The 22259-nt window shown below is 44.5% G+C and overlaps 2 protein-coding genes across 4 annotated transcripts in view; both read right to left on the reverse strand.

Moving 5' to 3' along the window:
- DIAPH1 (diaphanous related formin 1) overlaps nt 1-5722 on the reverse strand; it is a 104359-nt gene extending 98637 nt beyond the window's left edge. The window contains exon 1 of one of the 2 annotated variants that reach the window (XM_007077911.2): nt 5488-5722. In XM_007077911.2, the coding sequence (XP_007077973.2) occupies nt 5488-5604 (117 nt within the window). In that variant the 5' untranslated portion in view covers nt 5605-5722. The remainder of the gene's footprint in view (nt 1-5487) is intronic. The other variant, XM_015535616.2, reaches the window with a different exon arrangement.
- A 1691-nt stretch (nt 5723-7413) lies between these two features.
- Nucleotides 7414-22105, reverse strand: HDAC3 (histone deacetylase 3). 2 transcript variants are annotated; one of them, XM_007077918.3, is made up of 15 exons: nt 21761-22105; nt 21587-21669; nt 20114-20256; nt 15692-15773; nt 15506-15562; nt 15330-15385; nt 14811-14944; nt 14196-14276; nt 13748-13821; nt 13520-13584; nt 11878-11967; nt 11693-11751; nt 11333-11412; nt 10877-11034; nt 7414-8070 (listed from the first exon to the last, which is right to left on the reverse strand). In XM_007077918.3, the coding sequence occupies exons 1-15, from the start codon at nt 22050-22052 to the stop codon at nt 8001-8003; spliced, it is 1524 nt and encodes a 507-aa protein (XP_007077980.2). In that variant the 5' UTR covers nt 22053-22105; the 3' UTR covers nt 7414-8000. The 2 variants fall into 2 exon arrangements, with proteins under 2 accessions (XP_007077980.2, XP_007077979.1); XM_007077917.2 differs by having other exon boundaries at nt 21777-21906.
- Nucleotides 22106-22259: the final 154 nt, after the last annotated feature.

The following is a 22259-nucleotide window of genomic DNA, read 5'->3' on the forward strand; positions in this document are numbered from 1 at the left end:
TCCATCCCCATTCTCAGAGTAAAGAAATTTAAGCAAATATTTATAGGACAAATTGAAACTATGATTGTCAGAGAGCCAAGCAACACACAGCAGTTTCTTCAATCTTTTCCCTCTCAGTTACAGAGCTTCTAGTATATCCGTTCCCTTTATAAAATCTTTCTACTACTCTAGCTATTCCAAGATCCTGAAATTTACTAAAGGATACGTAGAATCCAAAATTTGTGCTTCTTCTGCATTCATTTATCCAACATCCACCCCATGGTCCCCTGATGTTTCCAAACTTCAAATGTAAGAAGAAACTACTGCACTGAGTGGGTGTTTGGGCTTGATGACATTTAAAGTCCCTTCCAACACTAAAATTTTAAGGCTACCCTTCATAGCAAGTTTTAATAATGAATGGAAGAATCTCAGAGCTGAAACAGCAATGATACACCCAGTTATCCTGTAATAGGTGGTAAAATTCATTGAAACACTGGTCCTAATACTTCTCTTTTCCAGTAATTCTTTGACTTTATTAAAAAGGGTTCCTTGGTTCTAATAGAATGTTTGGAGGGGGTTGTGGGGGGAAGGAAGGAAGGAAGGAAGGAAGGAAGGAAGGAAGGAAGGAAGGGAGAAAGAAAGAAGAGAGAAAGGAAAAAGAGAGGTGTAAAATGAGGTAAAATATGTTCCCAGTGTCTAAACATTCTTTCTTTTTCAATTTTAGCTTTGAAGCTTTATGAAATTTTAGTATTAACAGCTTTTACCGCTCCTGATTCATCAAAAGCCTGGCTGCCCAGGGAACTGGGCCCTGCCCCTACAGAAGCAGATAGGGAATAAAAACAAAGAAGGAGGGAGGATATTAACTGGGCAAGGGGAGAGGATGCTTGCCTTTGTCTTCCTTAACCCTAACTAGGGGCAAATACTCAAGGCTGCTTTGCTCATTAGCAAGAGGTAAATTCTTTCCTAAGGCTTTCAAACAAAAGTAAGAGGAAGGGCAACAAAATAAAGAAAAACACTTAAGTAATACAACACGTAGCTTGTTTCAAATAGGAATGCTTTTTGTAGTCATGAATGATTTCAAATGAGACATAAAATGGGAAAAACATACTATCTGAACACACAAACCTTTCCTCTACAATTACTACTATTTCTTGGTAATAAACATGATTTTAACCTGTACTTCTAAATCTTATGTGGTATAACCTTATCTTGTAAACCTTCATTACATTTCACTGAAAATGTTAATACTCTCCAAGAATAACTTGGCAATCCATTTATAAAATGGAGAGCCCCATGGGAGAGCAAAAGGTTATTCTATCATACAGGAAATAAAATTAGTCTATTCTGACCCATAGGAACATCAACAAACTTAAATCATTTCTCACTTATAACTATTTTCTTAGGTTTTATAATAAATATAATTTACATGTCATAAAATTTTCAGTTTTTTTTTTTAATAAAAGTATCCCAACATTTACCAACTCTCTCAAGGCAGAGATTTTAATTCTGAGGGATTCCCTCGGTCTGACCTCTTGTCAGGGAGGATTTCCTTTGAGACAAGTAAATGTAACATGATCAAGTGGATCCTTGGGCTACCTCTTTAAAAACAAGGCAGGAAAAAGGGCAGCAATTTTTAAGGTATCATTCTGTTATCTCAAACATCTCACAAACATTCCTGTAGGCTCTCTTTCCAAACTAAGTAATCCCTTTGTTTATCATCTTAAAAAAAAAAAAAAATCACATGACTTTAGTATAAAGCTCTCCGTTTTCTGCAACTTTCTGGATCAAAGTTAATGTCTTAATAAGAGAGAAGCAGATATTTGCATAAACAACTCCACTTCTTTCATATTCTCTATCTTCCCTACTATCTAAAATTCTGCCTGGCATCCTTTACCTTTGACTGCTCTCCCTATGGACAGACGGACAGGGGTCTACAACCAAACATTTATACTTTCACTATCACTTTGTTTTTCACAAGGCATGAAACTCGCTTGGTGAAATTCAATACACTGACATCCAATATTAAACAAGATTTTAAAAATTATGTATCTTCTCTTCTCTCTAATCCCAAGCTAAAACTCACGTTTTACAGACTTATGCCTCTAGCTGAATCAGGAAGTAATATTCCTTCTTAGAATGCATCAACTTCTTGATTGTATAAAACATGGTGTTTATAAAATGCAGGAATACTCTCCAGCCTCCAACACCCTGGTTGTAATTACTACCTTTACACATATTTCAGCCAGCAGTTTATTTGACACCCAAATTCATCACTGCTGAAAAATCAGAAAACATTCTGTTCCTTTTGAATTTTTATTTTCCTTCATCCTAAAGACCTCTGCAAGGAACTGCAACAATGCTGGAGAAAGGATATGCTTATGGCCCAGGAGGAGAAAGATTCATGAAGAATCAGGAAATACCAGGCAGCCCAGCTTCAGCCACAAGTATCAGCATCTCTAACAACCCAATGTTTTTAAAAGGTGATTCCCAACCACTTTTTAAACTTCAACTCCATCTGCTTTCCACCCAAGATGTCTCAGAGGGTAAGAGTATCTTTGCCAATATGTAAGCTCTGCCTTCCATTCACTTGATCTATACTTAGAACCTGCATAAGCCTGGAAAGGTATGCAGCAGCTTAAAGAGATGAGAAACTCCTCAAATGCAAACAAATAACCTTCAGGCACACTAAGTCCAAACCAGTGGAGTTTTATAAAGTACATTCGTTTTTTTTTTTTTTAATGTTTATTTTTGAAGGAGAGAGAACGAGCGCATGAGCAGAGAGAGGGGCAGAGAGAAAGGGAGACGCAGAATCCAAAGCAGGCTCCTGGCTCTGAGCTGTCAGCACAGTGCCTGACACAGGGCTCAAACCCACAGACAGGGAGATCAGGATCTGAGCCGAAGTTGGATGCCAACCGACTGAGCCAACCAGGTGCCCTTTTTTAAATTATTATTTTTTTAATGTTTATGTATTTTTGAAGGAGAGAGAAAGCACACAAGCAGGGAGAGGGGCAGAGAGAAAGGGAGACTTATAAAGTACATTCTTAATGGGATTCCAGAGAACACACACTCTAGCAAAGGTGGAGCAGGCAAAACAGTTCTTTTAGCTTGTAGTTCAAAAAACTAAGCCATGGCTAACAAAAGCACACCAGCAATCTTTCCCCCTCCACGCACCCACATATACACACAGACACAAAGACAAGTGGATTGCAATGCCCCTCCTGGTCTCTCACTGTCACAGAGTTCTCATAAAAAGAACAATGAGAGAATATTCTGATGCCTTGAGGTAAGTTACAGTTGGCAAGAAAGGGGTTAAGTAGCACTACTTTTCTGGAAACTTTCCAATCCCCTAGCTCTGAATGCAATTCTACTCACTACCAGTGCTACACATTTTTTTTTCTTTCTCTCTCTCTCTCTCTTTTTTTTTTAAACAGTTCAGCCGGTTAAGAGTTAACACCAACACCTCAGAAAGAAAAAGAGAACTTGGTTTGGCTCCACCCTCTGTAAAGCAAATACCAAAAACTCTGAGCCAAATCCACCCAGCATACACAAGACTCCATGGACATTCCAAAACACAGGTGAAAAAAAGTGAAGTTTCCTCAGGTATCTCAACTTCAATTCCCTTCACTTGTGAAACACGCAGGTATTAGGTAAAACAAAAGCACAAACAAAATTCTATTTAAGGACCTGAAAAACATTACAAGCCACAGAGTTCACTATACATCAGCAGGAATAGCTGGAATGTGGGTGAGGAAGGTCAAACAGTACCCATGGAAACAAGAGCAAAACAACAATAACAGATATATGTATGTTTATAATAAAAAAGGATTATAAGCCCCAGAATTTAATTCTTAGAAGGAAAGCTCTCTAACTAGAGTGTCAGTTACTATCCTAAACAAACATAAGGAAATGTTTCTTTAATCCCAGGGGGAGGGTCCTCACTACCATTAATTCTACATTTCTGGAAAAACAGATGTTCACCAGATTAAAAAAATAAATTAAAAAAAAAAAAAAAAAAAAGAAGGCAGTTACTGACAGCCCATAAGTCACTGGAAAGGACAGTCCAGAAGCACCTGCCTTGCTAGAAATAGGTAGGAAGAGATGAGTCACTATTTTAATTCTGCTTAGTACTCTCCACATCTCAATCCTCTAGGTCCCAAAGCAACATTTTCTTCCTGTTTCCATCATTTTATCAGTTTTCTTCCCAAATTTGTGGGTTTGGATCAGAATACTAAAGGTTGGGGATAAAGGAGCAAAGAGTCAGAATCCATTTGGTTACTAGAAAGAGATACCGTGGTGGAGGCATAATCACCTGGAAGAAAAGACTAAATAATAAATAACTACAATTACAACTAGCAAACGATTATTAAGATCCAAGACTATTTCCCTCTCTTGGATAGTGTCCCATATCTTTCAAAGCTTTTACAGTAAAAAGCAAACAAACAGCTCCCTGGAGAGAGGAGTAAACAAGATTTAATGTGGGCAAAGGTAATGAAATATGATAGTGTTACATGAATATCAGTATTCCTTCCAACTCAGATTGGAAGTCACTGGCACCTGAGGACAGCTATACTCTTGTACAGGTAGGAAAAAGGAAGTCACTAGCCTGTCACACAGGAGGTGGCAGAAGAATTGAGATGGTTTTCATGGGAAACATAAAAAGCGATTCAATTACTCAAACTTCTTGGACTTGCAGCCTAACTTCCTCCCTATGAGGAAGGTTTAGCACCATCCTAAATCAAGAAAGGCATCATCATGAGAGAAGTTCTAACCCTCTGAAAAGTGATAAGCAACAGGGCAAAGAGGCAGGTTCTCGGGATGGAGAAATACTGGGAAACAAATTAACGTCATGCCCAATGACCATAGGACCTGGGCAGGAACCCATTCCTGCAATCACAAGGACAAACGTCCAGGGAAGGTAGAAGCCAAGTCAGGTAACATTCCAGAGGGGAAGGATTATCAAGTGACACCGGGCTGAGGGCCCAGAGCCGGGGCGAGGAGGGAGGAAAGTTAGCAGGTGAAAGGGATCAATCTTGAGAAGGAAGTGACCTTTAAGAGAAGCAAATAAGAGGATACAAAAAAAAAAAAGGGGGGGGGGGGGAGTTGTGGAAGGGTAATAAATAATGGACCCAGAAAAACATAGAGGACAAGATAGAGAAGGCGTGTGCGGGTAACAGAGGAAGAAGAAAGGAAGTGGGGCTGAGAAGGAAGAGATGGGGCTAAGACCCGCCGGGCTATGGGGGCGGAGGGCAGAGCGTACGGGCTGATGGGGTGAAAGAAGCCCCGAGGCTGCCGGGGCAAGAGCCGGGTGGGACTCCGGGGATTCCCGAGGTCCCGGAGGGGTAGGATGTCCGGCTGTGGAGCCCAGGACCGAGCAAACGGAGGAAAAGAGGCGCGGGGGCGGCTCCCTAGAGACGGGCGTACAGCCCTGGGGTCGGCTGCGGGGGTCACCGGGGACCGGAGGACGGTTACCGGGCTAGGCTGAAGGAACCGGGTGGGAGGGACACTCACAAATTTCTTGGATTTGCCGCCGTCGCCGCCCGCCGCAGGCAGTTCGTCCGGGCTCCGGCCCTTCTTTTTGTCCCGGGTCCCGCGGCCGGGACCCTGGCCCCCGCCGAGCGGCTCCATGTCCAGGTTCGCGCTGGCAGATGACCCCGCGCCTACGCCGCTCCCGCCGGGCAGCTCCCGCCGGGCAGCTCCCGACCGGCCGCCGCCGCCCAACAGCTCCCTCCTCAGCCCGCCGCCGCGCCCCGCCTCATTAGTATGCCGGGCTGCGCGCGCCTCATGAATATACAACGGCGACGCCTCGCTCCCGCCCGCCTGCCCCACTTCCGCCCGGACCAGCAGCTCCTACCAATGGGGGAAGTGAGGGGGTGGAGGGAAGGCGCGGAAGCAAGCTACCTGCCTGGCGGACCTAACCATTCGGACTCACGTGGGGGGAGGGGGGGGAGGGAAATGGTGGTGAGTGGGCGGTGCAACTCTGCGGCCTCGACAGGGAATAGCGCCACCTGGCGGCCGGAGCGGCGCAGGCCTCCCCGCTCCCACACAGTGCCCACGTGGCTGTAAAGCCTATACCCTCTCACAGCCTAGACCAGGATCTTATCTAAACAAAAAATCAAATAAGAGATGTCATTTTGGCCGAAAATCCAGTGCGGGTCTTTCAAGGATAATACAGTTTTTTATGTGTGCAACATCAGTGGAGCACATGAAAAAATTTGAAAGCGGCAGTATTTATTGAAAGCTACGTGCCTAGAACAGAGAGTGGTCCAGAGCAAGTGCTAGACTGGAGTTAGATCACCTAGTTTTGAATCGCAGGTCTATTTCCTAGTGGTGTTTTTTATTCTGAAAAACTAGTTATTGCCAACAGGTAACTACTCAGGAATAATAGTTACCATTTACCATGCACTTGCTCTAAACCAGACACTATGCAAAACTCTCCGTGTTGTTCCTCACTGAATCCTGGCATTGCCATGTGACAGACTCCATTAGTCTCACCATTTTACAGATAGAAAATTTGGGACTTCTGAGAGTTAAAGTGACTTGCTTGAGGGCACATAAGTGATTAAAAAAAAAAAAAATTTAAATCCAGATTAGTCTGGGAAGTCCTATGTTTGACCAGGATATCCTACTGACAAAAACCAAACCTGAGTGAAAAGAGCAGGTGTTCTCCAAGAGTGTGTTCTTTGCTCATCCAGCTTCATTTCTCCCTCAGTAATCTCATCCATTCTCCCAGCTACATCTGTTCCTTCTGTGAAAAATATGTGGCCCCCAGTAGGCCCTCAAAATATGGATGGAATTATCTCACCCACAGCTGACAAAAGATTTCAAATATATGTTCCTGGAGGGAACTCTGAGACCCCAGTGCTCAGTTTAGGGCATGGGATATTATTTTCTAAGCTAGAGCACTGACACAGGATCAAAGCATGGAAGGAATGATCCATCTATCACTCTTCTTTCTCATACCACTGTCTACATCTGCTATACCATTTACCTCACTCTTTATTGGATTATGAACGTCAGGGAAGGGTCCACATTTGTGGCTACTACAGTATCTAGCATCATTCTTCACCAAGACAGTTAAGATAATGAGCAACCACTTGTCAGGCACCATGCTAAGCACTTGACGTTTTATCTCAGTGTATCTTCACCAACTAGCATTACCATTCCAAACATACAGGTTCCAAAACATCAAGTCATCTTCTACTCCCTCTCTTAAGCTAGTAATTGCTCAGGTTTGTCTAACTCTTAACCAGAATGCTCTAAGAACTCCCTATATATGAGTAACATAATCCACGTAGAATTCATACACAGGGCCTAAGATAAGTGTTGAATGAATGTTAACTATGATTTTTATTATATACATCATGACCCCCATTTCTTCTCCTTTCATATATAGGCAGCTAGCAAGAATTAATAATATTCCCAGGAAGGCAAAAGGTACAAAAAATACCAACTTGGTTTATTGGATAAAAACAGTGGTAAAATGGACATAAAGCCAAAAGTTAGAAAGAGACATTTTTACATCCTCCCCGGACTCAAAACCATATTTCCCATCATCTGGGGTTAAGATGTTAGAGAGCCAGAAACCCCTAAAATCCCTCACTCTTCACCTGCACTGAAAACAAGGCTTGCTGTAGGGGAAACCAAGAAAGGAGAAAGTCTGAGGCAACTTTACTCCCGTCTAACATCTTCATCCCTGTAAGTCTCTGGGTTGGAGGGAAGCAGGAAAGAAATAAGGGGGCCAAAGTAGCTGGGAACAGCATCTAGGGCCCATTGCCCAAGATGTCCTAGGGGAAGTTATCCTTGTCCCCATCCAATCCCTAATAAGTACCATTGTCAGGCCTTGGGAAATACAGTAAAGGGGATAGTTGGTTCAAAAACCAGGTGTGGTCTCCAAACCCTCCTCCAGCACTGGTAAAGCCCTGAAAGTGACCATCCAGGGCTGTGGGTGCCACATCTTTTCCCTCCTGCCCAAACAAGAGGTAAAAATGAATTCCTTGGGCTAGAGCCAAGCCCAGCTGCTCTTAAATCTCCACGTCGCTTTCCTTGTCATTGTCATGGTCTCCATCATAGAACTCATTGGGTGCCTCTGGCCTGCAAAGCAAGGGAGAGAGGTCAGGATCCTATTCCCCAAATTCTCATCTTCCCCCACACAGGCACCCTCTCTGGAGCTACGTCTTAGGCCCCTTTTGTCAAGGAACTACTCCTCTCCTGTTGGCAGAGACTGGTAGCGATCCATTCCATCCATTCTTGTAGTCAATAAACATTTACTGAGGGACTACTCTATGCCAGCCACCATCATAAGCCACAGCGATACAGCAGACAATAAGTTCAGTAAAATTTCTGCCTATCCTCAAAACACCAAATAAACAAGACTGACAGTAACTAACAAAGTAAGTAAATAAAGATGATAATTTACCATGGTGGAAAGTGCTCTGAAAAAAAAAAAAAAAGAAATAAAGGGATCTGAATGAGAGTGAAGGGGGGAAAAAGGGTAAACTTCAGGAAGAATTATTACAGACAGCTGTTCTAAGGTAAGACTTCAAATCCGAGAAGGAGCTAGCCAGACAAATAACTGTGGAAGCCCATTTTAAGCTGCAAGAAAACCAAGTACAGTGTTATCAGGTGGAGGGTGACTGATGTATTCCAGTAGGAGCACGGAGGCCAGGATAGTTGGGAGCAGTGTGCAGGGAGGAGAGTAGTTACAGACAAGTCCATGGACATAGGCAAACACCAGCACACAGGGCTTTCTAAAGCCCTGGTCAAAGAATGGGGCTTTGTTCTAAGAGCAATGGAAAGGAGAGTGATGAAAGGGATGCGAAAGCAACTCAGTGCCCAGTAAGTACTCAATACGGGTTTCTTTCTTTTTGGAAAACTACTCTCTGAGAGAATATGAGTAACTGAGAACTGAATTACCTTGCCCACACTGATAACTGAGCAAGAAGGGAGAAAGTCGTCGAAGAGAAGCTGGAGAACAAAGTCAGGGAAAGCCCTATCTGCCTGGTAAACAATGTCTCAGTTACCTCTGAGTGCATAAGAGTTAAAGATGTGGGGTCAGAGACTCAGGCTTGACTCTCAGTCCTGATATTTAACTAGCTGTAGGACCTTTGGCAAATTACTTAACCTCTCTGAGCCTCAGATTCCTCCTCTGGTGATTTGAGGATAACCTTTTAGGGTTGTCTGATGACAGTAGAACGATGACATGAAGATACATATGTTTTAATATAAAGCACTTAGGATTGAGTCTGATGCTTAGCAAATCCACAAAAAGTAGTCACTCCTATTACAATTCTGCAAGTGCTATGCAAGCTGGAACTATAGGGATCAAAGAACAGGAACTCGGTGAGTGGTCTCACAGTGAGGTAGGGCTTAGGGCAGGAAGAGGCCTGAGGCTTCTGCTGGCTGTTGAGAGGGGGTAGTATTATACAGAGACTAGGCCCAGACACCAGCCTAGAACCAGAGATGAAAAAGCCAAACTCTGCCAAAAGGAGAAACTTCAAAGCACGTTTCTAAGAAAATCAATTCTAGAAGTCAAGCTTCAGAGACCTGGAGAAGTTGACAAGGAGGCGATGCATTCAAAAGGAATCCTTAGGCCAGAGGTTCTGATACCTCCTCAACCAGGAGTGGGAAGAAGAGGGTGTTCATGGAGGAGGAGTAGAGTGGTTCCAAAGATCCAAGCAGTAAAGCCCAGATCTAAAGGAGAAATCTGAAAGCTGACCTCTAAGAGAAGCAGATTCTGGAAGGGACTGAGAAGGTCATCACACTCAGAGCCAGCTCGAACCTCTAACACTGCGTGGGAGGTGCAGGTAACCAGCTGTGGTTATCCCTCAGTCAAGTAAGGATATCTGTTCTCCATTAAGTGCATCTCTTTCTACACTTCTTGTTTCTGCTGTCTTTTCCCTTCATTTTTCAGAAAAACCTATTCTGGGATTTAAAAAATTTTTTAAAAGCTCTAATCTCTTTTTTTCCCTAACTCAATGTACATGTAAATATTTTAATATGTATCTCAGAAAGATAAAGACTTAAAAAAAGACATAATATAATTACCACACCTGAAAAAAAATGAACAGAGGAAAGATCTCAAAGGGTCTTAGAGAGTATATAAGCAATGACCTGTAGAGCTCTGAACCTGGAAGAAGCACGTAAAATGCTGGGAATATTATAAACTGTTATAGATTTTTTTGGAGGGCAATTTGGCAACAAATATAAAAAGTTTTAGTGCACACAGCCTACTGAAACAAGCATACAAAGACGTATATTTGTATAAGGGGGGGCATCACCATATTCTTTGTAATGGTAAAAAAAAAAAAAGGGAAATAATGTAAATGCCATAAGTGGTACTTAGATTATGCTACACCCACACAATGCAATATTATACAGCTAATAAAATAATGAAGCAGATCGATACATAATCACATGGAAAGATATGCTGTTTTGTTTAAAAAAAAAAAGGTGTAAATTGTAGAGCAACTTGTATGGAATAATCCAACTTACATTTAAAAACAAAAGATGCACAAACTCTGAGAATGAGTGTGTAGGTGTTTGTGTTCATACATGTATGTTGAGTAGTATACTTATAATCTATTGAAAAAGATCTATCTGAAAAAATAGAAATCAAACTATTAACAGTGGTTACTTGTCAAACTGGTCTGGGACTGTGTGAATGCAAGCTTAACATATTTTGGTGTTGTTTAAAATTTTGACAATAAATTACTTATTTGTGGCATACCCACACACATACACACACACCAAGAGTGTGGAATTGCAACAGACCAAAAAGTAAGTACTAAAGGAGCTAAGCCAGAAGCAATCAAGCTAATGCCTTCCTATTTACTTTTTCCCTCTTAATTTCCCCCATATGCCTGTTGGAAGCCCCGGCTGTCAAGTCACTGCCCCAGACCTGCTATAGTTCTCTTCAGGACCCCTCTCCTCTGCATCAGCCTCGTCAGTCCTGTCATAGGTCAGGAGGTCTGCAGGCACATCATGAATCTGGACGCTAGGTGCATGGTTCAGCATCTTCAAGTTTTCAAAGATTGTCTGGCGGATCTGGTCCAGGTACTGATTTGGGATTTGGAATAGAGAGTGAGGGATTCCCAGAGCACCCACACTTCTAGCTACCTTTCACCCATACCATCCTAGTTCTAATCCCTTTCTGAATCCTAGTTCAAGTACCCACCTGATAAATGTCCCTCCTCCTGACCCCAATTGCCTCTACTTGAACCCAGGCTGCCTCCTAGCTGATAAGAGTTATAGTGACAACTAAGAACTTTCCTCTCTTCTCTGGTTTCTCTGATTTCATCCTGGACCTCTCCTAGGCTCCCCCAACCCTTGTGTTCAGTTTCTCCAAGCTGCTGACCTGGCGTGAGTTCTGATTCTCGATGCGGGTGCTGACATCTGGATGGAGTGTGAAGTCCGGGGCAAAGTACTCGAAGTATTCTAAGCAGGGAAAGGGAGATCAGGAGAGAAGGTATGGCTTAGACAGAGACAGGCAGGTCCTGAGACTTCCCAACCTATCTCCTTCCCATCCAAACCCCCTGCAAAAGAGCTGTCCAATCTTTTCCCTGCTTAGGAGTTCAGTCTGCAGAGCTCCTAGAGTGTCAAATTTCCAACCTGTAATAATAATAAGAAAAAAATTCTGATCTGCCTTCAAACCAGGCTATTCAGGGGTCTTCTGAGAATGGCTTCCTGCTATGGGGTATCATGGGGTGGTCCTTACCACTATAGGGAAGCTCCTCACTAATGGCCTCTTCTACCAGCAGCGATGTTTCATATGTCCTGAAACCAAACAGCAGAGTGGGCTCAGCTGAGCAAGTGGGCTGAAGGGCCCACCTGGCCATCTCTCAGGGAGCCCCCAACTCACAGTGGACAAGGGGGAGGAAGAAAATCAGGGAGCATGCTCACCAGCAGCGGGCAACATTTCGGACAGTATAGCCACCACCACCTAGCACCAGAAGAGGGATATTGAAGCTCTTGACATATTCGACGCATTCCCTGTTAAAAGGAACCAGGGGAATAGCTGGAGGAAGTTCTTAAAAACTCAAAGTGTACATCTCTAGCTATTGCCTGGAAGGAGCACAAGGGAACTATTAAAGGTTCCATATCTTTTTTCTTTAATTTTTTTTTTAACGTTTATTTATTTTTGAGACAGAGAGAGACAGAGCATGAATGGGGGAGGGTCAGAGAGAGAGGGAGACACAGAATCTGAAACAGGCTCCAGGCTCTGAGCTGTCAGCACAGAGCCCGACGCGGGGCTCGAACTCACGGACCGCGAGATCATGACCTGAGCAGAAGTCGGACGCTTAACCGACTGAGCCACCCAGGTGCCCCTTTAATTTTTTTTTTTAACATTTATTCATTTTTGAGAGACAGAGAGAGACAGAGCATGAGTGGCGGAGGGGCAGAGAGAGAGGAAGAATCCAAAGCAGGCTGCAGGCTCTGAGCCGTCAGCACAGAGCCCAACGCAGGGCTCAAACTCACGGACTGTGAGATCATGACCTAAGCCGAAGCAGGACACTTAACTGACTGAGCCACCCCAGTGCCCTGAAAAGGTTCCATATCTTGATCTAGGTAATGAAATTCATTGACTTATACTCTTGCGATATGTGTACTGTATTACATACATATTGTATCTCAATAAAAATTTAAAAAACAAAGTGCACTCCCACCTCCATCCTGCTCAACACCCACCCTGACACCCTACTTGTTAATCAACTATTCTCATTAATGCACCAATAAGTGCTGTCAGTTCTAGCCTCCAAAATAGAACTCCAATCATGTACGTCTCATTGGTCACCTTCTCCACCTAAACCCAGGCACTGCATCTGCTGCCTGGACGACACCAATGGCTTCCTAGCTGGTCTTCCCACCTCCACTCCTGTCCCCAACCCCCACCCCAATCCTTCCTGCATTCAGCAGTCAGAGCCGTCACTTTCTCTTTTTATTTTTTTAATTTTTTCTATGTTTATTTATTTTTGAGAGAGACAGAGACAGAGTGCTAGTTGGGGAGGGTCAAAGAAAGAGGGAGACACAGAATCCAAAGCAGACTCCAGGCTCTGAGCTGTCAGCACAGAGCCTGACAGAGGGCTCGAACTCACGAACCGTGAGATCATGACCTGAGCCGAAGTCGGACGCTTAACCGACTTAGCCACCAGGCGCCCCAGAGCAGTCACTTTCAAACCTGAGTTGGATCATGTCACTTCCCTGTTTAAAATCTTCCAGCAGTTTCCCATCATATCTGAAATATAATCCAGACTCCTTACCATGAGGTAAGGGCTCTGTACAACCTTGCCACGGCTGCCTTCACAGGCCTCAAGCCAAACCGCCTCCAGCTTGCTCCCTGTGTTCTTGCCTCACTGTTGTGACTTCATCTCCTCTGCTACACCAGCTCTTCCCTGTCTCAGTGCCTCTGCATGGGCCTTTCTCACTGCATAGGAGTGACTCTCCCTATTCTTCCTATGGCCCATTTGCCACCTACCCCCACTTCGTGTATCAAGGCCCAAAGCCACTTGAAAACCTGGGGGCAGGGAAGGAAGGCAAATCTCACCCATGTCCTCGAATGCTGAGGTTGAAGCAGCCTAGACGATCACAGCCCAGAGAGTCAGCTCCACACTGCAAAAAGCAAAACCCCAGGCAGCTGCAGTGAGATAACCGATCAGAACGTCCCAGATGTCCTTCACTTCCTTTCCCTGACCAATACTGGGGCTCTCCTCCTCCCTGCTTTCTTCCCCTAAGCCCAGGCAGAGCCCTCTTGAGGAGGCACTGACAGTATTACCTGGAGCACAATGCACGTGGGTTGGTAGAAGTCCACTACCTGGTTGATAACCGGCTGGAAAAGGTGCTTGTAACCTGGGAGAGGGCCAAAGATGGGCACCTGGCACCCCAAGGGGATGGGGAGACAGGGAACAAAAGGAAAAAGGGGGTTGAGAGAGCATGTAGCCCAGGAAAAGGGGCAACCCAAAGAACCAAATCACTGGTTCTGAACTTCTGAATGGGGTCCCAGACCCATTTGAGTGACTGATGAAAGCTAATGACCCTTTTCCCAAAAAAATGCACCTACACATAACATGTCGCATACAATTTCCGGGGGGTTCATGGTCCCTCTGAAGGCCATTCATCCTTAAGGACACCTGGCCCAATAGCAGACAATACCAGGCAGAAGAGGTTAATTCAAGGAGAGAAAGAAGAGGTCTAGCGTGCAGGGAAAAGACTTCAATACTTACTCTGGTCATCAATGCCATCCCGCAAGGGCACATTTAGACAGTAGTAGCGGCCACTCTCTGCTCCAACTTCATACATGTCACCTATAGGGAAGTGGAGAGTAGGGGGTGGGAGCCATCCACAGAGGGCACTCACAACCCAGCTGCTTCAACCCCAACCCGTACCCTGAGGGCCTCTCACTACATCTATGTCCCTCCACCACATACTCCCTAGAGCCACCCCACCTCTCGTGGCTTGCATTCATTCAACAAATAATATTTGCGGGCCTACTATGAGCCAACCTGTGTACTAGGCGCTGGGGATCTAGTAGTAAAAAGAACTAAAAAATGAATGAAATCCCGCCAAACTTATATTCTTGGCAGGTGGGCATGATGAGGAGGGACACAGTAAACAAAACAAAACACCGCAATAAATACAAATAGCAGTGAGTGCTCTAAGAGAAGCAAGCACGAGGATGTGACAGAGTAACGGGGAAGGAGGGATTACTTTTAACTGTGGTGGTCAGGAGAGACTTCTCTGAGGAGAGGCCACCTGAGCCGAGACCTGAAGGTTAAGCAGGAGGCCATCACAGTAAAGAGCTGAAGGAGCAAAGGGGACGGTCATCCCTATTCCCATACCTGTGCCAGGAAAGAAGTAGTTTCCATATTTGTGGAAGGAGACTGTCATGACCCGGTCAGTGAGGTAGAAGGCTTCCTGAACTCCATCACCGTGGTGGATGTCAATATCAATGTAGAGCACCCGAGGGTGGTACCTGGGATGACGGCCAAGCCAGGGTCTGAGGTAGAATGGAACTCCAGCAAGAAAACCATCCAACCCACTCCTCCCAAAACAAGGTCTGGAATTATGAAGAGTCTGCTTCAGCCCAAATCCACTGAAACCTAATGCCATCCCTATGGGCAACCCTGGGGCTCCAGCCTGGAGGCAGGGACAGGAGAGGGATGTGCAGAGAAGACTGAAATGTGAGCAGGCAGCAGGGAGTTTCCAGCAACACACAGAGGATGTAGTCTGAGCAAAGCATTATGAACTGTGGAGAAGCTAGTATGGGGGTGGAGGCCAGGGTCAGGGCCAGTGCCATCTGAGAGACCTCCTCACCCACAGGTCTCACAAGTCCCTCCAACTCCTCCCAGGCTACTTACTTGAGCAGCTCCAGGATGCCAATCACAATGTCATTGACATAGCAGAAGCCAGAGGCCTACAGTGAGACAGTGGTCTTACAAAGAGAGGAACGACTCCTCTGCCCAGCTGCCCCCTACTGTCATCCTGACCACCTACCTAGGGCAGTCATTGTCTCCCCCATCATCTCCTCACTCACCTCAAATTTCTTGGCATGGTGCAGACCACCAGCCCAGTTAATGGCAATATCACAGATCTGAAAGACAAACACCCAACTCACAGTCCTCCTTGTCCATCCCCAAAGCTGGAAGCTCAGGCTCAGGGTTAAGGCCTTGAGTGAAAGGACCCATAGGAAAGGGAGAACAGGACTCAGGGCCATGGTCACCTTGTTGTTCAGCTGGGTTGCTCCTTGCAGAGATGCGCCTGTGTAACGGGAACAGAACTCAAAGAGCCCGGGAAACACTGGGCTGCAGGGAAGAGAAGCAAGTCAGAGCTCTTTATTTCCAACCAGGTCCTTCCTACACCTCTCCCCTAACTCCAAACCCCTCCAACCTCTATTCTTTAATAACCTTCTCCCCACACCCTATGCACCCAGGTTATGTGCAAATTTATTCAACAAATATTTTGGACCAAACCATGTACCAAGCCCTGTGTAAGTCACTGGATGGAAGTAAAAAAACATTTAACTCTGTCAGGGAGTTTGCATCCTGGCTGGGGAGAAAAGTAGGCAGCTTCTAGGTACTTAAGCAACACACCAAAAAGGAAATAAATTAAGAGAGAACATAAACTTTGTTATTCTTAAAAGATTCTTTTATGCATATCAGATTTTAACACAATGTTCAATAATATTCTTTAGAATCACACATTTTTAAGAAAAAACTGTATTCCCATATACAGTTTAAGGATAAGGATAACCCACAGAAAGTAATAAGGATAAACTATAGAAACTCTTTAACAAAGCATGTGGTACCTAGTACTCCGGAAGTTGATGTTAATTATAATTATTACCTTCTTTTTTTTATAAAAAGGAGAGGCTTAAAACCAGATACAAAACATTATATATTATATGGCTCCATTTATATAACACTCTGGAAAAGGCAAAATATAGGGACAGACCTCAGATCAGTAGTTACCTGGAGCTAAGCTGGAAAGAAGAGACTGACTGTAAGAGTATAAGAGCCCTTTGTGGAATAATAGAAATAATCTATACTTTGATACACACTGTTAAAACTCTCAGAATTACAAGCCTAAAAAGGGTGAGTTTTAGGGGCACATGGGTGGCTCAGTCACTCAGTCATGGGTGGCTCAGCATCTGCCTCTTGATTTCTGCTCAGGTCATGATCTCACAATTCGGGAGACCAAGCCCCACATCAGGCTCTATGCTGACAGCATAGAGACTGCCTGGGATTCTCTCTATCTGCCCCTCCCCTATTCTACCCAAAATAAATAAATAAAAAATTTTTAAAAAGGGTTAATTTTACTGTATGCAAATTTACCTTTATAAACTTGACTTATAAAAAAGGAAAGGATTAAAAGACCCCTCCCTAGTTTTAGTTCTCAAAAAATAATCGTTCAGCTGATACATTTGACTACAAAAAAAAGAGGTGTAGGGAGTTTTATAATTTCTCAAAGGTTCTGGGAAGAATTAACAATTGATACCTAGAAAACTAAGCAAATGAAAAAACAATGTGATTATCGACTCCTGGAAAAACAAAAAGGTGTACAAATAGAAAAATTAAATCATACTATACTATCTGGCTGTCTAGAAAGTGAATTTTTCAAAGTTATAACGATGTAAACATAGAATACTTATTTAATAAAAATAGTGACATATTGTGAAGGTGGAAGGGAAGGGGAAGCCAGGGTGATGGTATGAGGAGACTAAATGCTCATTTCCCATACTAAGAGCTTAATAGAAAACACTTTAAGTTGTAAAGTGAAAAAATAGCAATACAAGCACATTACAACAGGCAGTATAATATGGTAGCACGATTCAAGAGACAAATTCTGGAGCCAGATTACCTAGGTTCAAACTCTGACTCTTCAACACTTGGTAATGATCACATTGGACAAGCTGTTTAAAGTTTCTGGGCCTGAGGCACCTGGGTGGCTCAGTCCATTAAGTACCCAACTCTTGATTTGATTTCAGTTCAGGTTCATGATCTCACCTGTCTCCCTCAATCTCTGCCCCTCCCCCACGCATGTAGGCTCTGGCTCTTTCCTCTCTAAACTAATTAATTATTAATTAAATTTAAATAAATAAAGTTTCTGTGCCTAAGTGTCCTCATCTGTAAAAAGGAGACAATAGCAGACCCTGGTTCACAGAGATTGATGAGATTAAATGAGCTAATGCCTGTGAAGCATTTAGGATAGTACCTGACACAAAGAGGGCATTACTTAAGTATTAGAGATTATTAGGAACAGTAGTAGATTAATATCAGTGCTTTGAAATTCAAAGGTAAATATCAGAAGAAATAGCTAAGGACCTGAAAGTGGCTGCCACTGGGGAGAGGGATTTTATGGGTGGGAGGGATAGATCTGGGATTGTTTTGTTTTGTTTTTTTCCATTAAAAGCCTTGCAGTATAATTGGGTTTTTTATAGTACATTAATTTGAAAACCATCAAAATTAATTAACTAATTCTCAATTAATTAAAAGGGAAAAATCCCTGATTCTCATCTGAAATACATACATAGGTGTGACTGTAGCTTAAGTCTGACAGCACAACCGAGGCAGTGCAAAGGGCCCAGTGGTAGGTAGTATTCCCTAACTGCACAGAGAGCAGTTACAGAGCCCCAGCTGTGGCCTGAGGGTGACTGCATTCTGACACCTGTAAAGTTAGCTCAGAACCAACAGCAGCAGCAATAAAAAAATACCAAGGAAGCTCCCAAGACAGCATGCGATCAAACACCAAAAGACGAGGGCAGTGTGTACAGGACAGAACTTTGTGCCTCGTGTGGTCAAGAAAGTCTTCATGGTATGAAACTTCATGGTGGTATGAAGACCAGGAAGGCCTTGGAGAGGTTGAAAGAGGAGCAAAGGGCATTCCAGAAAGGAATCCAATGCAAGCAGGGACATGACGGTAAGCCTGGGAAGGTGGTCAATGCCAGCCTAAGGACTTGGTTTCCATCTTCCAGCCCAGAGTGCTTCCACTGGCAACACCTTTCGGGGAACACTGAAGTGTTTGAAAACCTGGGCTTTGGAACTGAATCCTGCCACTTTCACTGACCAGTTTTGTGACTCAGGCTAGTTACGTAAATCTCCTCAAATTTTGGTATCCTTATGCCTAACTTAAAAGGACTATAACATCTCACTGTTGACGTGAGAATTAAGTGGATGTACCAGCAAACCTGAGCATAGCAGAGTAAGTACTCAATAAACAGTAGCTGTTGTAGGAAACTACAGATCAACAGCCTGGTTTCCTCAAGAAATAAATTCAAAGTAGAGAAGGAAACACTACAGATTAAAAGTCTTAAGAAATGTTATCAACCAAATACAATCAACTGCAAGAAAGAAAAGTTTAGGAGACAGTTGGAGAAATCTGAATACTGATTGCATATATGATGATATTGAGGAATTACTGCTAATTTTTTAGGAGTGATAATCACAATGTGTACGGGGGGGGGGGGGTTGTTTTCTTTTGTTTTTAATTTTTAGAGTTAGGGAGAGACAGCAGGAGTTGAGGCAGAGAGAGAATCTTAAGCAGCCTCCATGCTCAGTGAGGAGCCCGGCATGGGGCTTGATCCCAAGACCCCGGGATCATGACCTGAGCTAATAACAAGAGTTGGACGCTCAACTGACTGAGCCACCCATACACTCAAGCATGTACAGTTCTTTTTTAAGAGTATCATTTGGAGATACACAATCAAGTATTTACATGTCATTTCAAAAATGTTAGGTTTGCTTTAAAATGATCTGCGATGCAGATGAAGTAAGATTGGTCATTTGTTTATAAATGTTGCAGGTGGTGATGGATATAGGGGAGTTTACAGTACTATTCTTTCGAAATGTTTGAAATTTTCCTAATAAAAAGTTTAAAAATAAATTGAGTAAATGGTAACTGTTATGACTATTACATTTTCATGAATATATACAAGAATGCAAGCAACGATCATGGCTTATCTTTGTTATCCACTCCCTTCCCCAAAGGACCTAACTCTGAGTCTTCTTTGTATGAAAAGTTCAATGTAAACTTCTCTCAGGGTAAATCACTCTCTTACTTTTAAAACACTTTGATAATTTCTGTCTACTCTAGGGGTAAGAGCCTCAATTAATAATAGGGCTATTTACCATTTAAAGGTTCTAAGCATCTCTTTAGCCTTGATTCCGATCACTCTTTCCTTCATAAAATGTGGTTGACCTTTTTTCTGTTTCTCAAATGAGTGGCATACCACACTCGCACAAACCCTCAGCACAGATTGTCCCTGATACCCAATGACATTCCTGCCTCACCTTGTGTCTTCCCAACCACCTTTCACCTAATTACTTCCTATTCTTTCTTCAGATCTCAGCTTAACCTCCGTTACTTCCCCTAGAAAGCCTCCACTGACAACCCCATACCCATGACAGGTAATTCTCCCAAGTATACACTCTCACAGTTGGCCATGTACCTCTCCTTCACAGGACTTAGCACAGGGCCTGGCCTAGAGCAAACAACCAATAAATATTTGTTGAAAAAAACCAAATGAGTAAATGATGATTCACTGACAAACAGGACCCCTTTCATATGTTCCCACTGCTGCCAGGAGACCTCATTCAAGCATTCTCCTTGAAATGGCTGGCATTAAAAATCCCAGGCCTCCCCTCACCAGTCATCGCCCACGTTGAAGGCATTAAGGCTCTTGGTGAAGCCTTGCATATTGGTGGGGCTGACTCTCTGCAAGAAGTCGATGTAGTCCTCAGAGTGAAAGCGGCACATGTCATGCTGGGAGGCCTGGTACGGCTTGAAGACCTCGGGATGGAAAACAAGGTGAACGGAGGCAAGGTCAGTCCTATTCATTGGGCTGAGACTGCCCACACTGACCCCAGCCCCACGGAGTGTCCAAAACCACACACAGCAGTGGTCCTATCACTGCTGCAATCCTTGCTATTATATGAAACAAACATCAGTAAAGATGAGAGGCTCTGATTAGCCAGGTGGGGTACTATGATCAAACCTTCTAAAGACCAGTGGGCTTGCCTTCTTCCCACTTCCAGCCCAATCTTTCCCACCTTCTCAACCTTGAGCCCTGATCCACTGCACTTTTCCTTGGACCTCCTAGTTTTGATTTTTTCCATACTCATCTCCTCCCCTTGGCTCTGATGCCATCCTTTCTCTCCTTGGAGTTCTTAATTTTGGAGTTAAATAATACAGGATTTGTGACAACCTTCTAATTAAAAACCAAAGGGCCAAGGTGCTAAGCCAGAGATTTATTATCTTTTGAGGGGTTCACACAGTTCTTTAGAAACTAGGCTAGAACAAAAAGTTTCTCTCCCCAGAAAATGCACACAGGTACATACCAGCAAACAATTTCAAAGGATTCATAGAATCATGCACTAACATCACCTCAGTCTTTTCTATAACCATTTCACTTTTCTGTGCCTCAGCACAAACAGTGGGCAACACTTGTTCATACTGTTGTCCAATTCCCCTTGTGACCCAAGAGGGCTAAACTTAACTGCTATAATCGCCTATCACAACTATAAAATCCAAGCTTGGGATTATCTGTCCCCATGTGCATATCTGGGAGATGGGAGCAATTAAGTAGAACTGTGCGGGGGTATTCTAAGTTCATAAGGAAATACCCACGACATCTCTTCTCTTTCACACACACATAGGTATTTGCGCATAGGCCTGCGGAGTCCTCCCTGGAGCTCTAGCTCCTCAGAGGCACAGAGAGGTTGCGGAGAAGGGGTGGGAACCGGTGGGAACACTTCACATCCAGATACAGTGATCCAGCCCCCTCTCTCTTTCTTGAAGCCACAGCACTGCCCACACCCTAAGATGCTGAAAAGGAAAACATCTGCGTTTAAACCAGCCCCACTCCACCCTAACCATAGGCCAGAGGTTGGTCCACTTGAGGTCAAAGGTTAGCGATCTAAGATGAAGAAGTAACTCCCATTAAGTCGGTGGATCCACCCACCAACACTACGCACAAGGTGGGTGTTCCTGACTCCAGAAATCCAGCCTCCGCCCCATCCCAAGGGTAGGTCGCACCCTGTGCTTTCAGTGCAGCCCACCTATCCTAGGGCCGCCCAGCTCGCCCCCACCCTCAAAACCCAACAGCGATGTTGGGACTCACGATCATCTTCTTATAGAGACCGTAGTGCAGGACCAGACTATGGGTCAATGCCAAGCGATGGGGCTTCATAGGGTGCCCTGCCCCTGGGGGTGGGAAAAGAGTTCGTCAGTACCCTTCGCTGGAGTTGTAGTACCCCCGCCTCATAACTTCCGCGTCCCGAAACCCCTCGCGGACCACCTTGTTCCCTCACCGTAGTGGAAGTTGCCCACGTCAGGGTCGTAGAAATAGGCCACGGTCTTGGCCATGGTGCCGGCGGGACCAGGCCCCGTGCCTCCGCCGCCCGCCCGGCTGCCTGCCCCACCCCCGCTCGTACGTGCTGCGCAAGCACGCAGCCTGCCTCTGCGGAACCGGGAAATCCAGGCCCCGCCTCCCGACCACGCCCCCTGCGGAGTTCCTCCCGTCGCTTGGCTCGCCCTTCTAGGTTCTGGAGCGTGAGCTTCTGGACTTTGCGGAGGACGCGTAGCATCGGTCCTAGGATGCTAGGGTCATTTCCTTCCGGGCGGGGGCCAAATCTTCGGGAAGCTGAGCCATCTCGTCCAGCCACCTGCCCCAAACGGGGCTCAGGCCGTGGTCACCAGTCTAGGAGACTCCGGAGAACCAGCCACGCTGTCCCTCTTGGGTGGAGAAAGCCAGCTTTCCCCGGCCCACTGGGAAGATTCCTGACTATCCACTC

This window comes from Panthera tigris, chromosome A1, assembly GCF_018350195.1.
Source record: "Panthera tigris isolate Pti1 chromosome A1, P.tigris_Pti1_mat1.1, whole genome shotgun sequence".
In the NCBI taxonomy this organism is placed as follows: domain Eukaryota; kingdom Metazoa; phylum Chordata; class Mammalia; order Carnivora; family Felidae; genus Panthera; species Panthera tigris.

Excerpts from the sequence above, each read along its gene's own strand:
- HDAC3 (XM_007077918.3), bottom strand. The coding sequence starts at position 22,052 with ATGCTACGCGTCCTCCGCAAAGTCCAGAAGCTCACGCTCCAGAACCTA. Across the intron at positions 15,563-15,691 it reads CAACCCAGCTGAACAACAAG|ATCTGTGATATTGCCATTAA; the intron begins GTGACCATGGCC and ends TTTGTCTTTCAG. Across the intron at positions 8,071-10,876 it reads CCTGAAGAGAACTATAGCAG|GCCAGAGGCACCCAATGAGT; the intron begins GTCTGGGGCAGT and ends CTTGCTTTGCAG.